General features: G+C 43.0%; 1 protein-coding gene across 1 annotated transcript; it reads right to left on the bottom strand.

Moving 5' to 3' along the window:
- Window positions 1–1,157: 1,157 nt before the first annotated feature.
- On the bottom strand, window positions 1,158–15,535 carry firrm (fignl1 interacting regulator of recombination and mitosis). The gene is made up of 25 exons (XM_030770864.1): window positions 15,455–15,535; window positions 15,197–15,304; window positions 15,043–15,082; window positions 14,721–14,809; window positions 14,491–14,595; window positions 13,962–14,102; window positions 13,429–13,591; window positions 13,158–13,242; window positions 12,680–12,818; window positions 11,910–11,999; window positions 11,748–11,812; window positions 9,382–9,530; window positions 8,534–8,663; window positions 6,039–6,225; window positions 5,723–5,805; window positions 5,488–5,539; window positions 4,621–4,710; window positions 4,070–4,255; window positions 3,348–3,464; window positions 3,010–3,105; window positions 2,707–2,820; window positions 2,091–2,195; window positions 1,859–1,939; window positions 1,601–1,729; window positions 1,158–1,364 (listed from the first exon to the last, which is right to left on the bottom strand). Exons 1-25 carry the CDS (start codon window positions 15,533–15,535, stop codon window positions 1,158–1,160), a joined length of 2,832 nt encoding a protein of 943 aa, XP_030626724.1.
- Window positions 15,536–15,794: the final 259 nt, after the last annotated feature.

Below are 15,794 nucleotides of genomic sequence, written 5' to 3'. Positions count from 1 at the left end.
ATTGTACTCAGATTGAGTAGAATTACGATGAAGAGTTGCAATTGAATATAAAATAATGATTTTTCTTTTTTTTTTTTTCCAGTACAATAATCAAACTTAGTTACTGTGATGATTTTAGGGTGGGGGGGTGGGCAAGGGGGTGTTGGTGGTTGATATTGCTTTATAACTGAAACACAGGAATGAGGATAGGTCAAGTTCTGAGCAATGTCAATTTTGCATCAGACTTTCAGAGACTTGGTTCTTTTGAACTCTACCATGTGCATTTGGCCAAATCAACACAGGAAGCAAACTCTCCATAAACTGGGTAAACTGTCACCACATTTCCCCCCCATTGTGCCATTTTCTTCTCATCTTTCTGTTTGACCTGTATGACAATTAGCCTTACGGAAGGTCACGCCTGTCCAATGTGGAAAACTGGCTATCACATGATCGGGTTTTGGGGTGTGTATGTGTAAATGTGTATGCAAGAGTGAGTGAAAGAGAGATAATTTATTTGTATTTTCAGCTGCTGATGGAATAAAAAGGTTTTATGGTAATGTCTGACCTAGATCTGTTTCCCCCCCCCCCTTAAAAACATCTGCCCAGACACATATTCAACATCATTAGCCCAATTTCACGCCGATACAAAATGCTCAAACACTCAAACTTTCTTTGAGCAAGTGTGAAAAGACTGTAACCTGATTAAGAAGGACGTTCCTGGGTAGATCCTAAGCAATGCCTTTCTGCAGTTTAAGCAGTTAATGAGACAAAGCTAAGGGGTGACGACATGAAACAGTACGTGTCGCCATAAAGACCAGCGCAGAGCGAGATGATCGAGGTATAAAGTTTAATATACAATTTAATGTCTCAGGAGTCGACATAGGTGAAAACATTTCCGTCTTAATAAAAGAAAACACAAAGAATCGACAACAACGTTCATGTGAGGGCAGCATTTCCGAGAGTGGACTCTGCACAGACAATACCTGACAAAAATGTACATTAGTATGTAACAGCTTTGTGTGTGTGTTTTTTTCCCCATGTTGATGTGCACAGCAAAAGAAACACACATTAAAAAAAAAAAAAAAACACCACACGTACACCTCTGGTCCTTTTCATGCAGAAAGTGAAAGGAGAGTTAATGTACACTTGAGAGGAGGAGTATGGCTTGTGTGTCAGTGCTAAGGTCTCACGGGTTTGCTCGTGTTGATCTGGGTTATCAGAGTCTGCAAGTTTTGGAGTCTCACGGTGACCCACTGCGGCGGAGTTGGGGGGTTGCCGGACCCCACTAACGTACGCAGCGCTTTCAAGGCGCTTTCCGCTGTTTGAAGGTGTCGCTCACATTCATCCTCTGTGCTGGTCTCCTGCCGCGCTCGCTTTGAACATGGCTGCGGAGGAAGGAAAAAGTAAATATCCTCCCAAAGTGAATGACTTCTGTACTGGTTTAGAACACCACATTTAAACGCCAAACAATAGAGCTCTTCCCAAACGCAGGAAGACTACTGTAGTAGGATGGAGTGTTTGGACAGAGCATGGGGAAAGTTTGCTGCCCGAGTCATTTATAGGTGTGAGTAACAGAAGTGTGTCAGAAGTGTGTGTGTGTGTGTGTGTATTACAGCCATACCTCGGGAGCAGAAACGTCCGCAGGTGGATCCTCCTCTTGTTCCAGTCTGTCGGTGTGTCTCTCCAACACGGCCGTCTCTGACTTCAGCCTGCTCACACGGGCCTCATCTGCTTCCTGCGCCGCAGTTAACTACAAATATCATGTCAACAAAAAACAAAAAAAACCACACACACAATTATTCATTAATTCTGTCATTCACTCCGCAATGCCAAAGACAACCTGTAGATGTGTTTCTGTAGGGGTGAAAAAGTTTCATACCTTGCTGAGGAAATTTACCACTTTGGTTTTGGTCTCTTCTGATATTAAGCTTTGAGAAATCACCTCTTCGTGATTGGTCAGCTTTAACACAATATTAAAGAGGCGTCTTTAAGCAGTTTTGAGAAAAAGCTAGCAGAATGCATATAGACTAATGCGACAGAGAATAAATATAATGGTAATAGTTCAACTGAATAATAAGTTGAATGCGTTATGGGTGAAAGAAGAGGCTCACCTCAGCAAACAGTGCAAAAGCCTCCAGGGCATGTTGGTGCAGCAGCCAGGACTCGTGTGCCAGTAGGGCACTGAACAGAGAACTCAGCCGTGGGAACACCTGGCACTGAGGTATACACAACACACACACACACACGCACGCACGCACAGACAGGATGAGGATGACATATGGAGTGCCTCACACGTTTACCTGAAATGAACACTAGAGGGAGGTGGACACACGGTTGGCCAAATCTCTTGACTTAACATTCCAAAACCGTCCAATACGAGAACAGCTAAGAAACACTCCTCATTGGACAGTGTTGATGTCTGTCCAAGTCATCTGGTTAACCGAGAGTTAGTGCTTCTCATGCTAATTTAATATTTGTTTGATGGCAACAGATACAGCGTCGTATATCACAAGTCAGCAACTTTTAAAGCACATTCTAACTTCTGCTGCAAAGGCAGATATGCCTCCGACATGTGCATAAACTAACAGATTGCAGGAAAAGAGAACCAAGATACACCCAACAAAGATAAAAGGTGAGATATGAAACCACAGATGTTAAAAACACACCCAACTTGTGAAAACAAAAAGGTTCTTGACGAAACAGAACCAAAAATAAAAAGTCCCTCACCTGAATATGGGAAGGAAAGAAGACTTTTCCCAGAGAGGCGAGGAACTGTAAAGCAGCCAGGAGAAGGTCATCAGGGCACTGGTGAAGCTGGAGGCCACTCAGACACACCAGGGCCTGCAATTCACACACGCATCCACAATCCAAATCAGATCATACTCTGTTAACTGCCTCGCTTTACTAGCAGTTCTTATTGTGAAACCTCACCAGTACTGAAGTCTGTTATAGGCTAAATAAGACCAAACACTAGACAAAGAACAGGATGAAAGAGAGAGAATTCTGATAGGGAAGTGTTTTAGCAGCTACCTGACATATAACTGGCGGCTCCATGTTTTTAATCAAAACTGCTGACATTGACAACAGCACTTTCACACAACGCTGGATGCCAGGATAGGTCTGAACCTGAAAATCAAGTTTTAAATAAAGTTTGACACATTTCAGTCAACAGCAAAGCAAAAAAAAAAACAAAAAAAACAAAAAAAAAACCCCAACCCTCAAACAAAAACGAAGCAAAATATCTACTGTTATCTCCTGTCGTAGAGCAGTCAGACAAGCATACTGAAAATGTGTGTGAGACGTCAAACTTTGACTTTTATGTTATTGAGTCGCGTCTGTGTGAGTGTGTGCGTCTTTGTCTGGCTCACCTGGCTGGCACACATACGGCTCCATAACTGAGTGAGAACCTTCAGTGAGGATACAGTGCTCTCAGTCTGCAGAGACTCTCCTTTCATCACCATCAGCAGACACTCCAGTACCCTGTTCTACAACAGCAAAGACAGAGAGGACAGAGAGACAATGTTTCATTATAGACACACACACACTAATAAAGAGGTATAAAGAGACACAGAGATACAAATAGATCTTTGCTGTATGATCAAATGAAAAGGTTCATGCATTTGTAATTGGGAGACAGATGGTAAACCCTGCGGTATAACAATGTCTAAAACAGCCAAGACTATGTCCCTGACTTCTCTGCGGTCATATGAAAAGCACTTAGATTTCAACCAGTGGCCTGGGACTAAAAATTCTGGGTCAGCTTATCTGAGTTTGTTCAGGGTTGGTGCTGAAAAATATAAACACATTACTCCAGCAGTAACCTTGATCTCCCGCGTTCTCTTCCCTTTCCCTTTCCGATAACCACTCTTAATTGAAAGCTAAGCCAAAACAGGCCACACCCCACCACTGCAAACACCATACGCTAGAATTTCAGTGCCGGCAATTTCGCTAGAAGTAAAAAAAAAAAAAAAAAAAAACACGAAACGAAGGCCTCGAGAGACAGCAAAGAGGTGGTAAAACACAGAAGGTATGCAGACAATCTCATTTTCACGTACCATCTCTCTCTCATTTGGGGTCCTGATGCACTTACCACTCTCTCCAGTCCGTCCAGTCTCCAACCGCTCCGCTGCCAGTCTTCCACCGCCGCCGTCGCCATGCCGACAACGTCCCCCTCCACCCGCTGACGGGCGTCCTGAGAGAGGGACCTGAGGAGAATGTGACGCCAGACACACAGGTGATCCTCTTGAGATGGAGGAAAGTGCTCGACCAACTCCATCTAAATACACACATACACACACACACACACACACACACACACACACACACACACACACACACACACACACACACACACACACTTAGCTGATAGCTGAGAGAAATACACACCACCATTTACATCAATTCATTACCTAAACATAGTTAAACACTTTAAAATCATAAAACATTTAAAAAATATATTCTCGCATAAATAATACACATTAAGATGCACACTCCACACACACACACACACACACACACACACACACACACACACACACACACATACACACAGTCACATAACTCTTGCAGAGAGAGCCAGAAGGCCACAGAAAACAATAGTGCCCTTGTCCAGCATTGTCCTGTGAAGTGAGAGTTTCTGACCTGGTGGTTTGGTGTCATGAGAAAGAGCAGACGTCTTAGCAGGAGTGCCAGGTGAGACAGCTGGTAACTCTCCCCAGGACAGGACTTTATCTGACAAGCCAAACAATAACTCCTTACCACACATCATAGCCACAATTACTGTTTCGCTATCCTGAGTCTTCATGACTCGTCCTTGCATCAGTCATGTTTAGCTTTGAATAGTCCAAAAACACCACAAAGGAGGTGAGCTGCCCTTGCTCAGAGATAACACATTCTGCTCTAAGAGTCACTTCAATTATCTTTGTGGACAAGTGGCTATAAGATGCTTCTTAACATCACAATGAACATTTCTTTTATCTGAAGGGCGACTGATGGAGACAAAAGCCAAGGTTAGACTTAAATTAGCAGAACAGACGCGTTAGATGAACTGGCAGTCTTGCCTGTCTGATGGTTGCTGAGGAAAGGGACATGTCTTAGAACGAGAAGCACCAAAACTGCCTTTGCTGAGGCAAAAAAATATTTCTAACTCCTGATGAAACTTCACCAGGAGCTGAAAACACACATTCTGCTCCAAACAGGCCAGACAATCTGTTGCTTGTAACTTTGTTAGGCCCAGAGATTTTTTTGGAGCATTTTGTAGTGTTGTGTAGGGCCTCTCTCGTTCCTCACGAGTAACCCAAAACTGGATCGGGCTGGGAGCTTTAGGCAACAAGCTCCCATATACCCTGACAGACAGGCGCCCGGGTTCACCCCTGCTGTATTTGACGCCAATTGTCGCCTCTGCTGGGGTGTCGGTGAGAGACGGCCCGCCTTCTGGTCCCTTGCGCCGGACCAGAGTCCCAGAAAAAAAACCCAGGAGTTTAGAAAAAGGTCACATTCTAAACTCACCAGGTGTACACAGAGGAGGCTGTGGTGTAGACATAACTCCGCTGTACCATAACTAGAGAGAGAGAGAGAGAGAGAGAGAGAGAACATGAGGGACAGAGGGATATTTTACCCTTTCTCATGCCTGATATCTCATACACACAGACCAATGAGAGAAATAGATTTGATTTGGGGACTTTCCCCCAGATGCACGCCCTGCGGTTCAAGAGTGGGCATGTCTGACAGGACACGCACTCACCGCGCCAGGAAACACCAGACGTCGGTGGCCAAGACGGCCGTCTGCGTGTCTGACTGGAGAACGGCACCCAACAATGACCGCTCCTGAGAGAGAGACAGAGAGGCAGACAGAGAGAGAGAGAGACCATTTTAGGTTATCCCTAATATTTTCAGACTTTTGGTTCCTTGGCTCCAAGTCCCCTGAAGTTACCACAACTAACGATGTGAAAATGGAAATCAGGTTGGACAATAACGGGTGAAAATGAAGAGCAGGTTATAAAACAAATAGAAAAGTGTGACGTAATGAGAGCCCTACAGGAGCTATGGAGCATACTCACCAACAGGGGGAAGTGTCGAGGGGGCAGGACGGCTATGCAGGCACACAGATGCACACACACGTGCTGATGCAGACTGACTTTACCCTGAGCCCGCCCCTGCAGCATCACCCCCGGCAACCGCACCGGCACGGCCCGCTCTACCGGACAACGCCGGAAACTGAGAAGCAACGCCTCAAATACTGACAGTCTGGGGAAAGAGAGAGAGAGAGAGAGAGAGAGAGAGAGACACAGTGTCAATTCATGTGCAAATTCATTCAAGATAATGAATCTGTATCCGTGACTAAACACATCTTACAGATCTGGGGCCTCATGACAGAAAAATATCCTAACTGCTTGTCCTAAGTTTCTTAAGTTTCAAAGATAGGATTTTTCCTTTCTTCCTATTAAAGAAGTAGTTCCTAATCTCATGGCTGTGTCCTAACCTCTCTCAGGTCTCCTATCTTATCTTAAGAAATCTTAACTACAACTGTAAATTCGACTTTTCGATCAGCAGTCGTCCCGTCATGCCTGTATCAATGCTTAGAATGTACACCAGACTGCCTGTACCTTTGATTAGAATGTACTGGTAGGCCTCTCGAGATGGACGAGCCAAAATATCAACGGCTCTCTCAGCGTAAGATCAACGGTTCTCATTGCAATTATGAACAAAAAAAAGATGGGTGTACACTTGTAGCCGCGAGGAGTCGGAGGCATTAATCATGTCGGTCGAGGAGAGGAAACCCCACCTTTACGGGAAGTTTTCTCCTCAGTTATCGTCTCATGACAAAGACTTGAAGTGGCAAGAGGCGGCGGATGCCGTCTCATCAGCGTGCGGAGATCTGAGGACCGCAGGCGCAGTTAAAAAAAAAAGCGAAGCGAAGCGAAGAAGTGCTTTATTAAAAGGAACCAAGGGCGGAGCCGGGCGGAGCACAACAATCAAATTCGAAATTAATCGTCTTGGCAGTCGATATATATCCCTTAATACATGGTCCGGGAAATTTAAAGCGTCATCGTACGGTTTGAGTAGCGTTTCAATCATTATATTTCTGTGTTCATGTTCCTCATCTTCATTGCCATACAGACTTAACAAGAAACACTTAGGAAATTTCTGTAATGAGGCCTCTGATCTACAACAAGAAGAGCTGCGAATATGCATAGGGCTGGGTATTGTTCAAAGATGTTTACCTTGACTTTGATACTGGTTCCCGAACGATACTTTTTTCGATATCAATTTTACAAAATTCCATTTTAAGAAAAAGAAAATTACATTACACATTACGGTACAAATCTTTTTTTTCCTTGTTTTATTTTTCAGCATTTTTACAGACTTAAAGCAGTTTCATAACATAAAAAACATAAACCTATTTACCACAACTTGTTGTTGTCTGTTAACATATCAATAAGTAAAAATGTATAAAAGCTAGAATCCAACTGGGAACCCTCAGATTACCAGATGACTGCTGTACCTCCTGAACCACTGCCACCCCAACAAAAAATATTACAGTACAAAGCACTCTGCATCAAGCACTTTTTGACATCTGACCAATCACAAGCAGAGTAGTGAGACCTGTCGTTTCCCATAACAGCCACCAAAAATGGAGAAGGTAGCAGTGGAGAAGTCAATTGTGCTATTTTTTTGGCACATTTGACTGTACGACATGAGAGTTCAACTGTATCATAATATTCACCCTAAAGAGGCCTTTTGAAGTCAAAATGGACGGATCCTGGGAGTTTCTGAGAAGCGTTTGTGTTTACTGCTTGTCGTTAGCAGAACTAGCCTGTTAGCTGTTGTTGTTATGGCGACAAAAGACGCTCTCGACTGCTTTTTGGAACAAACGCTGCCAGTGTTTCTTTCATCCTGAAAAAATGCTCCGCCCATTGTTATACATCAAAAGAGACGCCACGTGTGAACACACCCTCGGACATTTTTGTACCTACTATGCACCGCACACTGTAGTCAAGCCTCTCAAAATACAACACCACACATGAACGTGAGCCCCGTCTCTGGGCATAATGTAGTCCTTTTCCTCCATGCTTCTACGACGTGTTTGTGTAAAGTTATGGCAGACGGCCAATCGCCAGCATTATTTGAGCTTGGTACAAACATGCTGCATGCTTACTGGTGCACTGATGCTGATAAGATTTACTCCTTAGATATCGAAATTTGGCACCAAATGAGAAGGCATTTTTCGATACTCGATAGTATCTAAGTCGGTCTGTGCCATAAAAGTATCTAAGTTTGGTACCCAGCCCTAAATATGGGAAATACCAAACACTGGGGGGGGGGGGGGGGGGAGAGAAAAAGACTAAACATCTGTTAGTGTAACTCTGAATTTCATATCAGCTGAGCCTGTCGTGTGAACCATGTCACTGTCAGGCTTCCGCCCCCCCCAAAATATCAACAAACGAAAATGGTTTTGCAAACTTTTTAGGAGTATGCCTTGACCTCTAAAATGAAGTTAGAATAGGGGTAGAAATATTACCTGGGTAAAATGTTTAGAAATAGAAATGTTCACCTGGGTGTGTCCTCCGGAAACTGGCTTCCATCCGCCCAGAGCTGTAGTGCCTCCTCTGGCTGGGAGGACAGTTTACTGATAACATTTACTAGGAGCAGACACTGAGGGAGAAGAGTCTCCGGACTGACATCTACAACACAAAACAGACAATATTACATCATAAATAGATTTTTTTTTTTTTAGTTATTAATAATAACACAATACTACAAGTTGCAAACAATGTACTGATAGACCTAAATATTCTACACTAGTTAATGTCACTCCATTCTCTTGATGTCTATCTAGAATTATGATCAGCTGCATTACTGTTAGTTAGGGTAGAAGTATCTACTAGATACAATTATCAAACTTTTATCTATAATCCTACAACTCCAACCAAAGGACAAACATGAGAAAATAAAAAAACAGCAACAATGAAACTTGTCTTTAGAAACAGAACAAACAGTCATGACCTCTTTGACCTTTAGTTCTGTTTAAAAGACACTTCAACAATGCAGTGCGTGGAACGGCATGTCATAAGTGACCATGCAGTTGCGCTGTACGGGGCAGCACAGGATGCAGCCAACGCAAAGCCAACGGCGGACGGCCTGCAAGGGGCTTCAGGACAATCTATCTAAATCACAAACACCGTTACATAACCATCACGCTGGCATAAAACAAAACACAGTCGGGGTCCTGAGACCTGAGGAGTGAACATGAGAAACATCATGTTGTTTTGATGGACTCTGACGAAGGTCATGTGGCAGGGAAGTGTTCATGTATCTAGTTTGGGGGTTGTGGGGCTGGGGGCAGGGGGGTTGAGGTGAAGTGAGGTGAGGTGAAGTGAGGTTGAGGTGAGTCCGACTCACGCTGGTGTTTGGCCAGAACCGACTCAGCGAAAGCCCTGAGGTGTAAGAGTTGAGTCAGCAGGGCATCCATGGGAACCAGGACTGCTCCACTGAGCTCCTCACACAGGGCAGGAGGCGCAGCCGCAACAAACAGACTGGGGGGGAATTTACTGAGGAGAGAAAGAGAGGAAAAAAAACAGAGGATAAGAAAGGGGAGAGGGAGAGAAAGAAAGAAAGAAAGAAGTCATTTGACCCACAAAGTCTTACTTTTCCAAATTGATTACGGAAAAAAAAAAATCTGACCATAGTATCACATAATACCAGTATGTATACCAGTTTCCCAAAAAGGCCTAGTTCCCTTTGTCAGGTTCTGTGGCCTAATGGTTAGAGAAGTGGGCTTGAGACCAAAAGGTTGCTGGTTTGATTCCCAGGACTGGCAGTATAACATACGCGACCAAGTGCCCAAGGTGCTTAACTCCCCAGGGAACCATCCCCCCCCCCCCCCCCCCCCCCCCCCCCCCGGGTGCTGCCCAGTGGTTGTGTGTGCAATCACGGAGATTTAAATCTTTCAATCTACACATACTCTGCAAAGACCCAACTAAAAATGTAAAAGAAAAATAAACCAACAGTGAAAATGCCTGGTTGATAAGTATAATCAATAATAAGATCTAATAATAAGATCTACTGACAAATTAAAAAAATAAATAAATAAAAGAACAAACACTATTGTAAGTGCATCTATGCACAGGTACGCACATGAAAGGACCAGAGAGCCAAGCATGACGGCAGTGGCTGTCGGCCGTTAACATCAGCTGTAAGCACCATCACGGGAATGACCTGGCAGTATTGACATTCTTATCCCTACGCATTTCCTACAGGGAATTACTGAGGAAATCTCACTCAGGTCAAACACTCAACTCCCCTTTGGAAAAGCAAACAAAGGAGGTCCAAGAGACAGAGAAAGAGAGAGAGTGAGTTTAGAAAGTGAGTCAAGAATGAGTAAGAAAAGAGGGGCGTAATAACGGGATGCAAGATAAAAAGCTATAACAGTAAAATAAAGAGTTAGCAATGACATTTAACAGAAACAAATAAGAGCGTTGCCATGAAAACAGTCGAAATTACCAAACAACACTAACAAATAATAAAACGCACCCGCTATCAGGGTGGGTAGAATAAGGCGCAGCACTGGAGCACACGCACAGACAGGTTTCACGTAAGGGTGGACGGTATAAACGATATAGAAAGCACACCGGCATGAATTTGCCCTACGGTATGGATTTTGACTATATCGCCCTGACCAGTAGAGCCTTCGGTAGGTTTCTACTGCAGCGAATTTTGTTTCGCTCTCATTCAGCTTGTATGGGGGGGCGAAATTCGTTCTGATTGGGCGAAATCGGAGCGAATGTGGCAAAGCAAAGGGAAATTGAGATGGTGAATCCCCAACTTTATCCAAATGAGAACCATGTAAGAACCAATCAGTTGTGTTTGGTGTGTGACATTCTCTAGAGAGACGGGAGTAACAAAAAAAGTCTGACCAAGATGGCAGAGGCTAAAGGCTCCATGTAGCATGAAAACATGTATATGATTAAAAGATGTATGGGCAACCATTTCAGTCTACATCAACACGGGTTGCTGTTTACATGTTACATGAACATAGTCGGGGCCAGAGCCGTAGCAGAAACTCTCTCAACGGCTCTGGTCAGAGCAAACAGACCACTGCAGACCTTCACTTTCTTGCTGTTTTCGCAACCACGTCCCTCGAGCAAAAAGTGGTAGGACGAAATTCATGAGGTGTTTCACTGCGTGGAAGCCTAGACAGTAGGGCTGCCACGATTAGTCGACATAGTCGATGACACGGACGCTGAAAATGTGTTGACATCAATACTTTTAAACTGGCCACATCCTTGTTTTGTTTTCATGATTTTACCTTTTTGATTTCTAAAACGCTTCAATTCATTATGACAAATGTTTTTCTTTCAATATCACTACGTAATGACTGCTCAGGCTGCCACTAATAACTAATTTTCTATAGATTAATCTATCGACTAATCGAGGCATTTTCCAAAGGCTGCCCTGACGAGAAAAAAATGTCAGTGGTGGACCGACATAACAAATGCCATCACTGTATACTTGTTCTTAAAATACCTCTGTGCTAGGTGAAGACTATGTCCTAGCAATACAGCTAAGAGGACAGTAATAGCTGCCATGCAGTTGCCATACCAGTGCTTTACCCCTTTCAGCCGCATTTATATTGAAATTTTAAGAAAAACGAATATACCGTGATATATACCGTCACCGTCTGTGCTACAAATTATACCATGATATAAATTTTAGTCCATATTGCCAAGGCCTAGTTTCACATGTTTAAAAGCCATCATAAAAGTTACCTTAGGATTTGGAGGTAGAGTTGATGAAAACGACTGCATTGTTTAGCAAGGAAAGCCTTAAATTCCTGTCAGCAGGAAAAGAGAAAACACAAAATGTCTTTGAGTGACACTGGCATTTACAGTTTTAAATTTATTCATAAATAAAAAGTTTGTCTGAAGTACCTTTATGTAGTGGACCAAAGTGTTGGCAAAAAACCTGCACATCTTTGTGGTTTTCTGGAAAAGCTTATATTCTGGGCTGTGAGCTGTCTCCTGTAAAGCAGGAAGACAGAGAAGAAGCATAACAGGAAAGAAAACCAGCAGATTATTGAAATGGTTTCTACATACTAACTGCACTGCTTCCAATGGCCTGTTTTAGTAGCAAAAGTCCCAAAATACAAGAAACAATGCAAGGAAGAACTAATGAGAAATTCTTTCATCCCCTCTGACAATCAGACAAATGAGAAAAAAGTCTGTGATCCTTCTCAGTCACAACATAATTTCTCATAAAACCGGCATTATAGAGATAAAAAAACTTTCAGTAAAAGGACAACTGTTTCATTTGGAATCTGAAAGTATTAGAAGTGTTATTCCTCGTTCCTACTCAACAGTAACATAGTGCTGAATAATGATTTATCAAAGGCAGAGTACTGTTGACAGAAAAACACAAATCGTTATTCTACAGAAATTAACGCAGGAAAAGAAGAAGAAACTCCTCTTGAGACTGACTGGTTCCACTAACCATAATAATCTTTTTTATGGAAGGTGTGCCATTGTTCCATCAATTACCTATTTTATGCCAAATAATGAACAAAGGAAAAAACTAAATCTGACATCAAAGGCATTTGAATCATCTTAGTGGGTTACAAAAAAAAAAAAAATCATTTACAAAATCAAAAATTGTAATGCGTGATGTACAAGGAGGCTTTGTTTATTTGTTTTGTGTTGTGTACCTGCAGCCTCACCCGTTTTATCTGCTCTGCCAGCTCCAGACAGCTACGCAGGGAAGCTAACAAGTCCTCACACAAACTGGAGACGATGTCACCGTGTTGTATCCGTTCTTCCACCAAAGACTGGTGCTTTATGCTCTGCCTGAAACAAGACTCAATCAATGCACCGTCAAAGTTGAACTAAGTCAGACACTTTGAGTCTGAGATGAGCCTTTTGACTGAATGTTGGGAATGGCTCACTGTACTTTGCCCCCCCCCCCCCAAAATATTGAGCAAACCTATGAGACATTTATCAACAAAACTACACCAAACCAATGACCTAGGCCAATATGAGACAGGAAATATCACGTGTGAATCCGCAAGGTGTAGACAGACTAACTGTTCTACAGCCAGCTCTACGGAAATGTCCTCACTGACCGGACAATCGTAAGGTGATGTTACTGCGAGCTGAGGTGAAAGCAATGGGAGCCTCTATACTCACTTGATAATAAACTTCCACGTGTTGGCGTGCAGAGCGATGTCCAGGCTTGATATAATGGAGCAAATATCCAGCAGGCTGTGTATGACTGTGGGTGAAAGCACATTTGAGTTGAAAAGTTATTTGCTGTGTTACGTGTTATTCAAAGTTATTCAATGGCCATTACAATCAACGTGTGTGTCCATCACAGCTGAGCTATACTGATGGAAACTGAAGAGGTTGTTTTAAACAGTGTGGCCAAGACACACACACACACACACACACACACACGCACCAGTGACCATGTCTGCTATTTCGTCCTCAGAGGCGTTGTTCTCCAGGCTGATCTTTTCCAGCAGCTCCATGAGGTTTTTCTGTAGTGAGTAGGCCTCCTTGAACATTCCCTGCAGCAGGTCTCCGACTAAAGACAGCCGTCCGTTGTACACCACCTCACTCTCCTACACACATACACACACACACACACGCACACACATACGCGCACACGCACACACACACGCGCACACACACACACACACACGCACACGCACACGCACACACAAAATACTGAACGTACCTGCATTTGTCAGACCTTTCTGTCAACTTACTAGAGCTCTTATAGAAGGCTAAACGGTAAATACAAAATTTCCAGTGAACAGAATTTTGTAGGCAGATTTCCTAAACAAACCAAGCAACAGAGTTAAAAAAAAAAAAACACATTAAACAAAATGAAAAAATTATGACCACTATGTGACAGAGCAGAACTAAGACAAACACGGTGACGTCAGCAGTGACAGATGAATGGCCATTACATTATTTCCTCTGCAGTACCTTACAATGTCGGAAGGTTTCCTTCAGGATCCTGAGAGTGCAGGCAGGCAGGGTGCGGATGGCGCTGAGGGAAACCGGCTCCTCGACCGAGCAGACGTGACGCACGCAACCGGACAGAGCCTCTAGGGTCCTCACCATCATCTGGTTATACAGTGATCACTTCAGTCATGGGACGATCCACACCAACCTCAGTGGAATTCACAAGCCACAACCCCCTCACTTTCTTTGTAAAGCACTGATCACACTGAGGTCGTCCAACCTGGGAATCAGTGACTTGACGGGTTTGACTCCACATGAGAGTCACTGCTCCTCTAAAATGTTACTGTGAAAATTATACATGAAACCTTGCCTCGCACATACCTATTGTTCATTTACAAGCCCGTTTTTCATCATGGTACTCAACCATAACAATGACATATCTTTAACAAGGTCTCTGTTGTACTGTTTTTACTATCTTCAGTCTGCTTCATAAGGTTTCTGGTCTCCCATTTTTGTTAAACATACTAATGATCATCCATGGCCAACACACCTGAAGAATGTTGCGAAGAGATGCATGCAGCTCTGTGTTCTGACTAGACAGGCCTCCAACTTGTTTAGAGATCTCTTCCAGCAGGTTCGTGAAAATCCTTACTGCCTATGGACACGGATAAACAGCAGCACAACATTAGAACTGTAATTAGGAAAGTTAAAAAATTAATGTGTACATGATGCAATCTGAGTCAAAGAGAATAAGTGTATGATTGTCATTCTAAAGCAGACCTTGGGTAAGACTTTGGAGAAACATTCTTCTTCCATCTCTGACAGAGGAAGATGAGGGAGGAACAAGTCTGTTACGATGCGAAGGACATCTGTGATCGGAAACAAATAAGCACCATGCAGTTTCGGATATGCCGCTTCAAAGCAAACGTTGTCACTTTGTTATTTTGGAAACGATGTCCTAACGTGCCTTAATGCTAGCTCCAAAATAAATATTTACATGCTCTTTTCTGAACAACGTCGAGCAGCACTACATTCCTCGTGAAGTAACTGCAACTGGTATCGCTACGTAAATGAAAAATAAATAAATAAAAACTGTACTAACCGATGTGTTCTTTCCAGCTTTCTGTGTTACGGTGCAAGGAGTACAAAAAGTTAAAGATTTGTTCTTTTTAATTGTTCATTCACATTATGTGAGCTTTAATAAAATATAGTAAATGTTTCACATTTCAATTTTTTTTGCGCATGGGAAAGGATATGATAAGTTTAGGCAGCACAGATTTGAGCTCTCGTTGACACGTCTCTGGACTCCACTGGACGACTTCCTCTAACAGTGTGGCCTGGGACATGGTTATAGTCTGTGGGCTCTGCAATGCCAGTGAAATACAGATTTTTAAATGACATTAAAAGCTAACGTTACACTGCTGAGTGAGATTATCTTCGAATGGAAAGGGGCTGTAATCGTGAAGTTGGAAGTGATCGATTCAGATCTACTGAATTGTCATTTGAACGTTCACTTGAAACACAGCTGAATGCTCTGCCCCTGATATAGCAACTAGCTTGCTAACTCTCCAGCCTGAAATAGTTTCGCTTTTCATTTGAACTTACCGTCTTTGTTGGACATTAACAGGAACGACACATAAGCATGCGTAAACTATTTTAGCTTCCAAGAAGTGAGGTGAACTTCATTATTCATTCAATATTAGTCCACAGGTACTCGGCGTTTTTTATATGTTCAGCATCCAGTTTCTTTGAAACCTGCTTGACTTCATTAGCGAGTACGGTTTCGAAAGGAAAAATGTTAAGCTGCCTGCAAGCACAGGAAACACTATGCAATTACACAAAAAAGAACGCGTT

This window comes from Chanos chanos, chromosome 4 (genome assembly GCF_902362185.1).
Source record: "Chanos chanos chromosome 4, fChaCha1.1, whole genome shotgun sequence".
NCBI classification, from domain to species: Eukaryota; Metazoa; Chordata; class Actinopteri; order Gonorynchiformes; family Chanidae; genus Chanos; species Chanos chanos.
The sequence above is the reverse complement of the archived record's forward strand: the minus strand, read 5'-3'. Positions and strand labels throughout refer to the sequence as shown.

What these genes read in the sequence shown, in the direction of transcription:
- firrm (XM_030770864.1), bottom strand. Translation starts at nt 15,535, where the DNA reads ATGAAAAGCGAAACTATTTCAGGCTGGAGAGTTAGCAAGCTAGTTGCT. An exon ending in CTCTTCGCAACATTCTTCAG is followed by an intron (nt 14,103 to 14,490) that starts GTGTGTTGGCCA and finishes CTGTATAACCAG; the next exon opens with ATGATGGTGAGGACCCTAGA. An exon ending in ACGTGGAAGTTTATTATCAA is followed by an intron (nt 12,819 to 13,157) that starts GTGAGTATAGAG and finishes GTCTTGTTTCAG; the next exon opens with GCAGAGCATAAAGCACCAGT.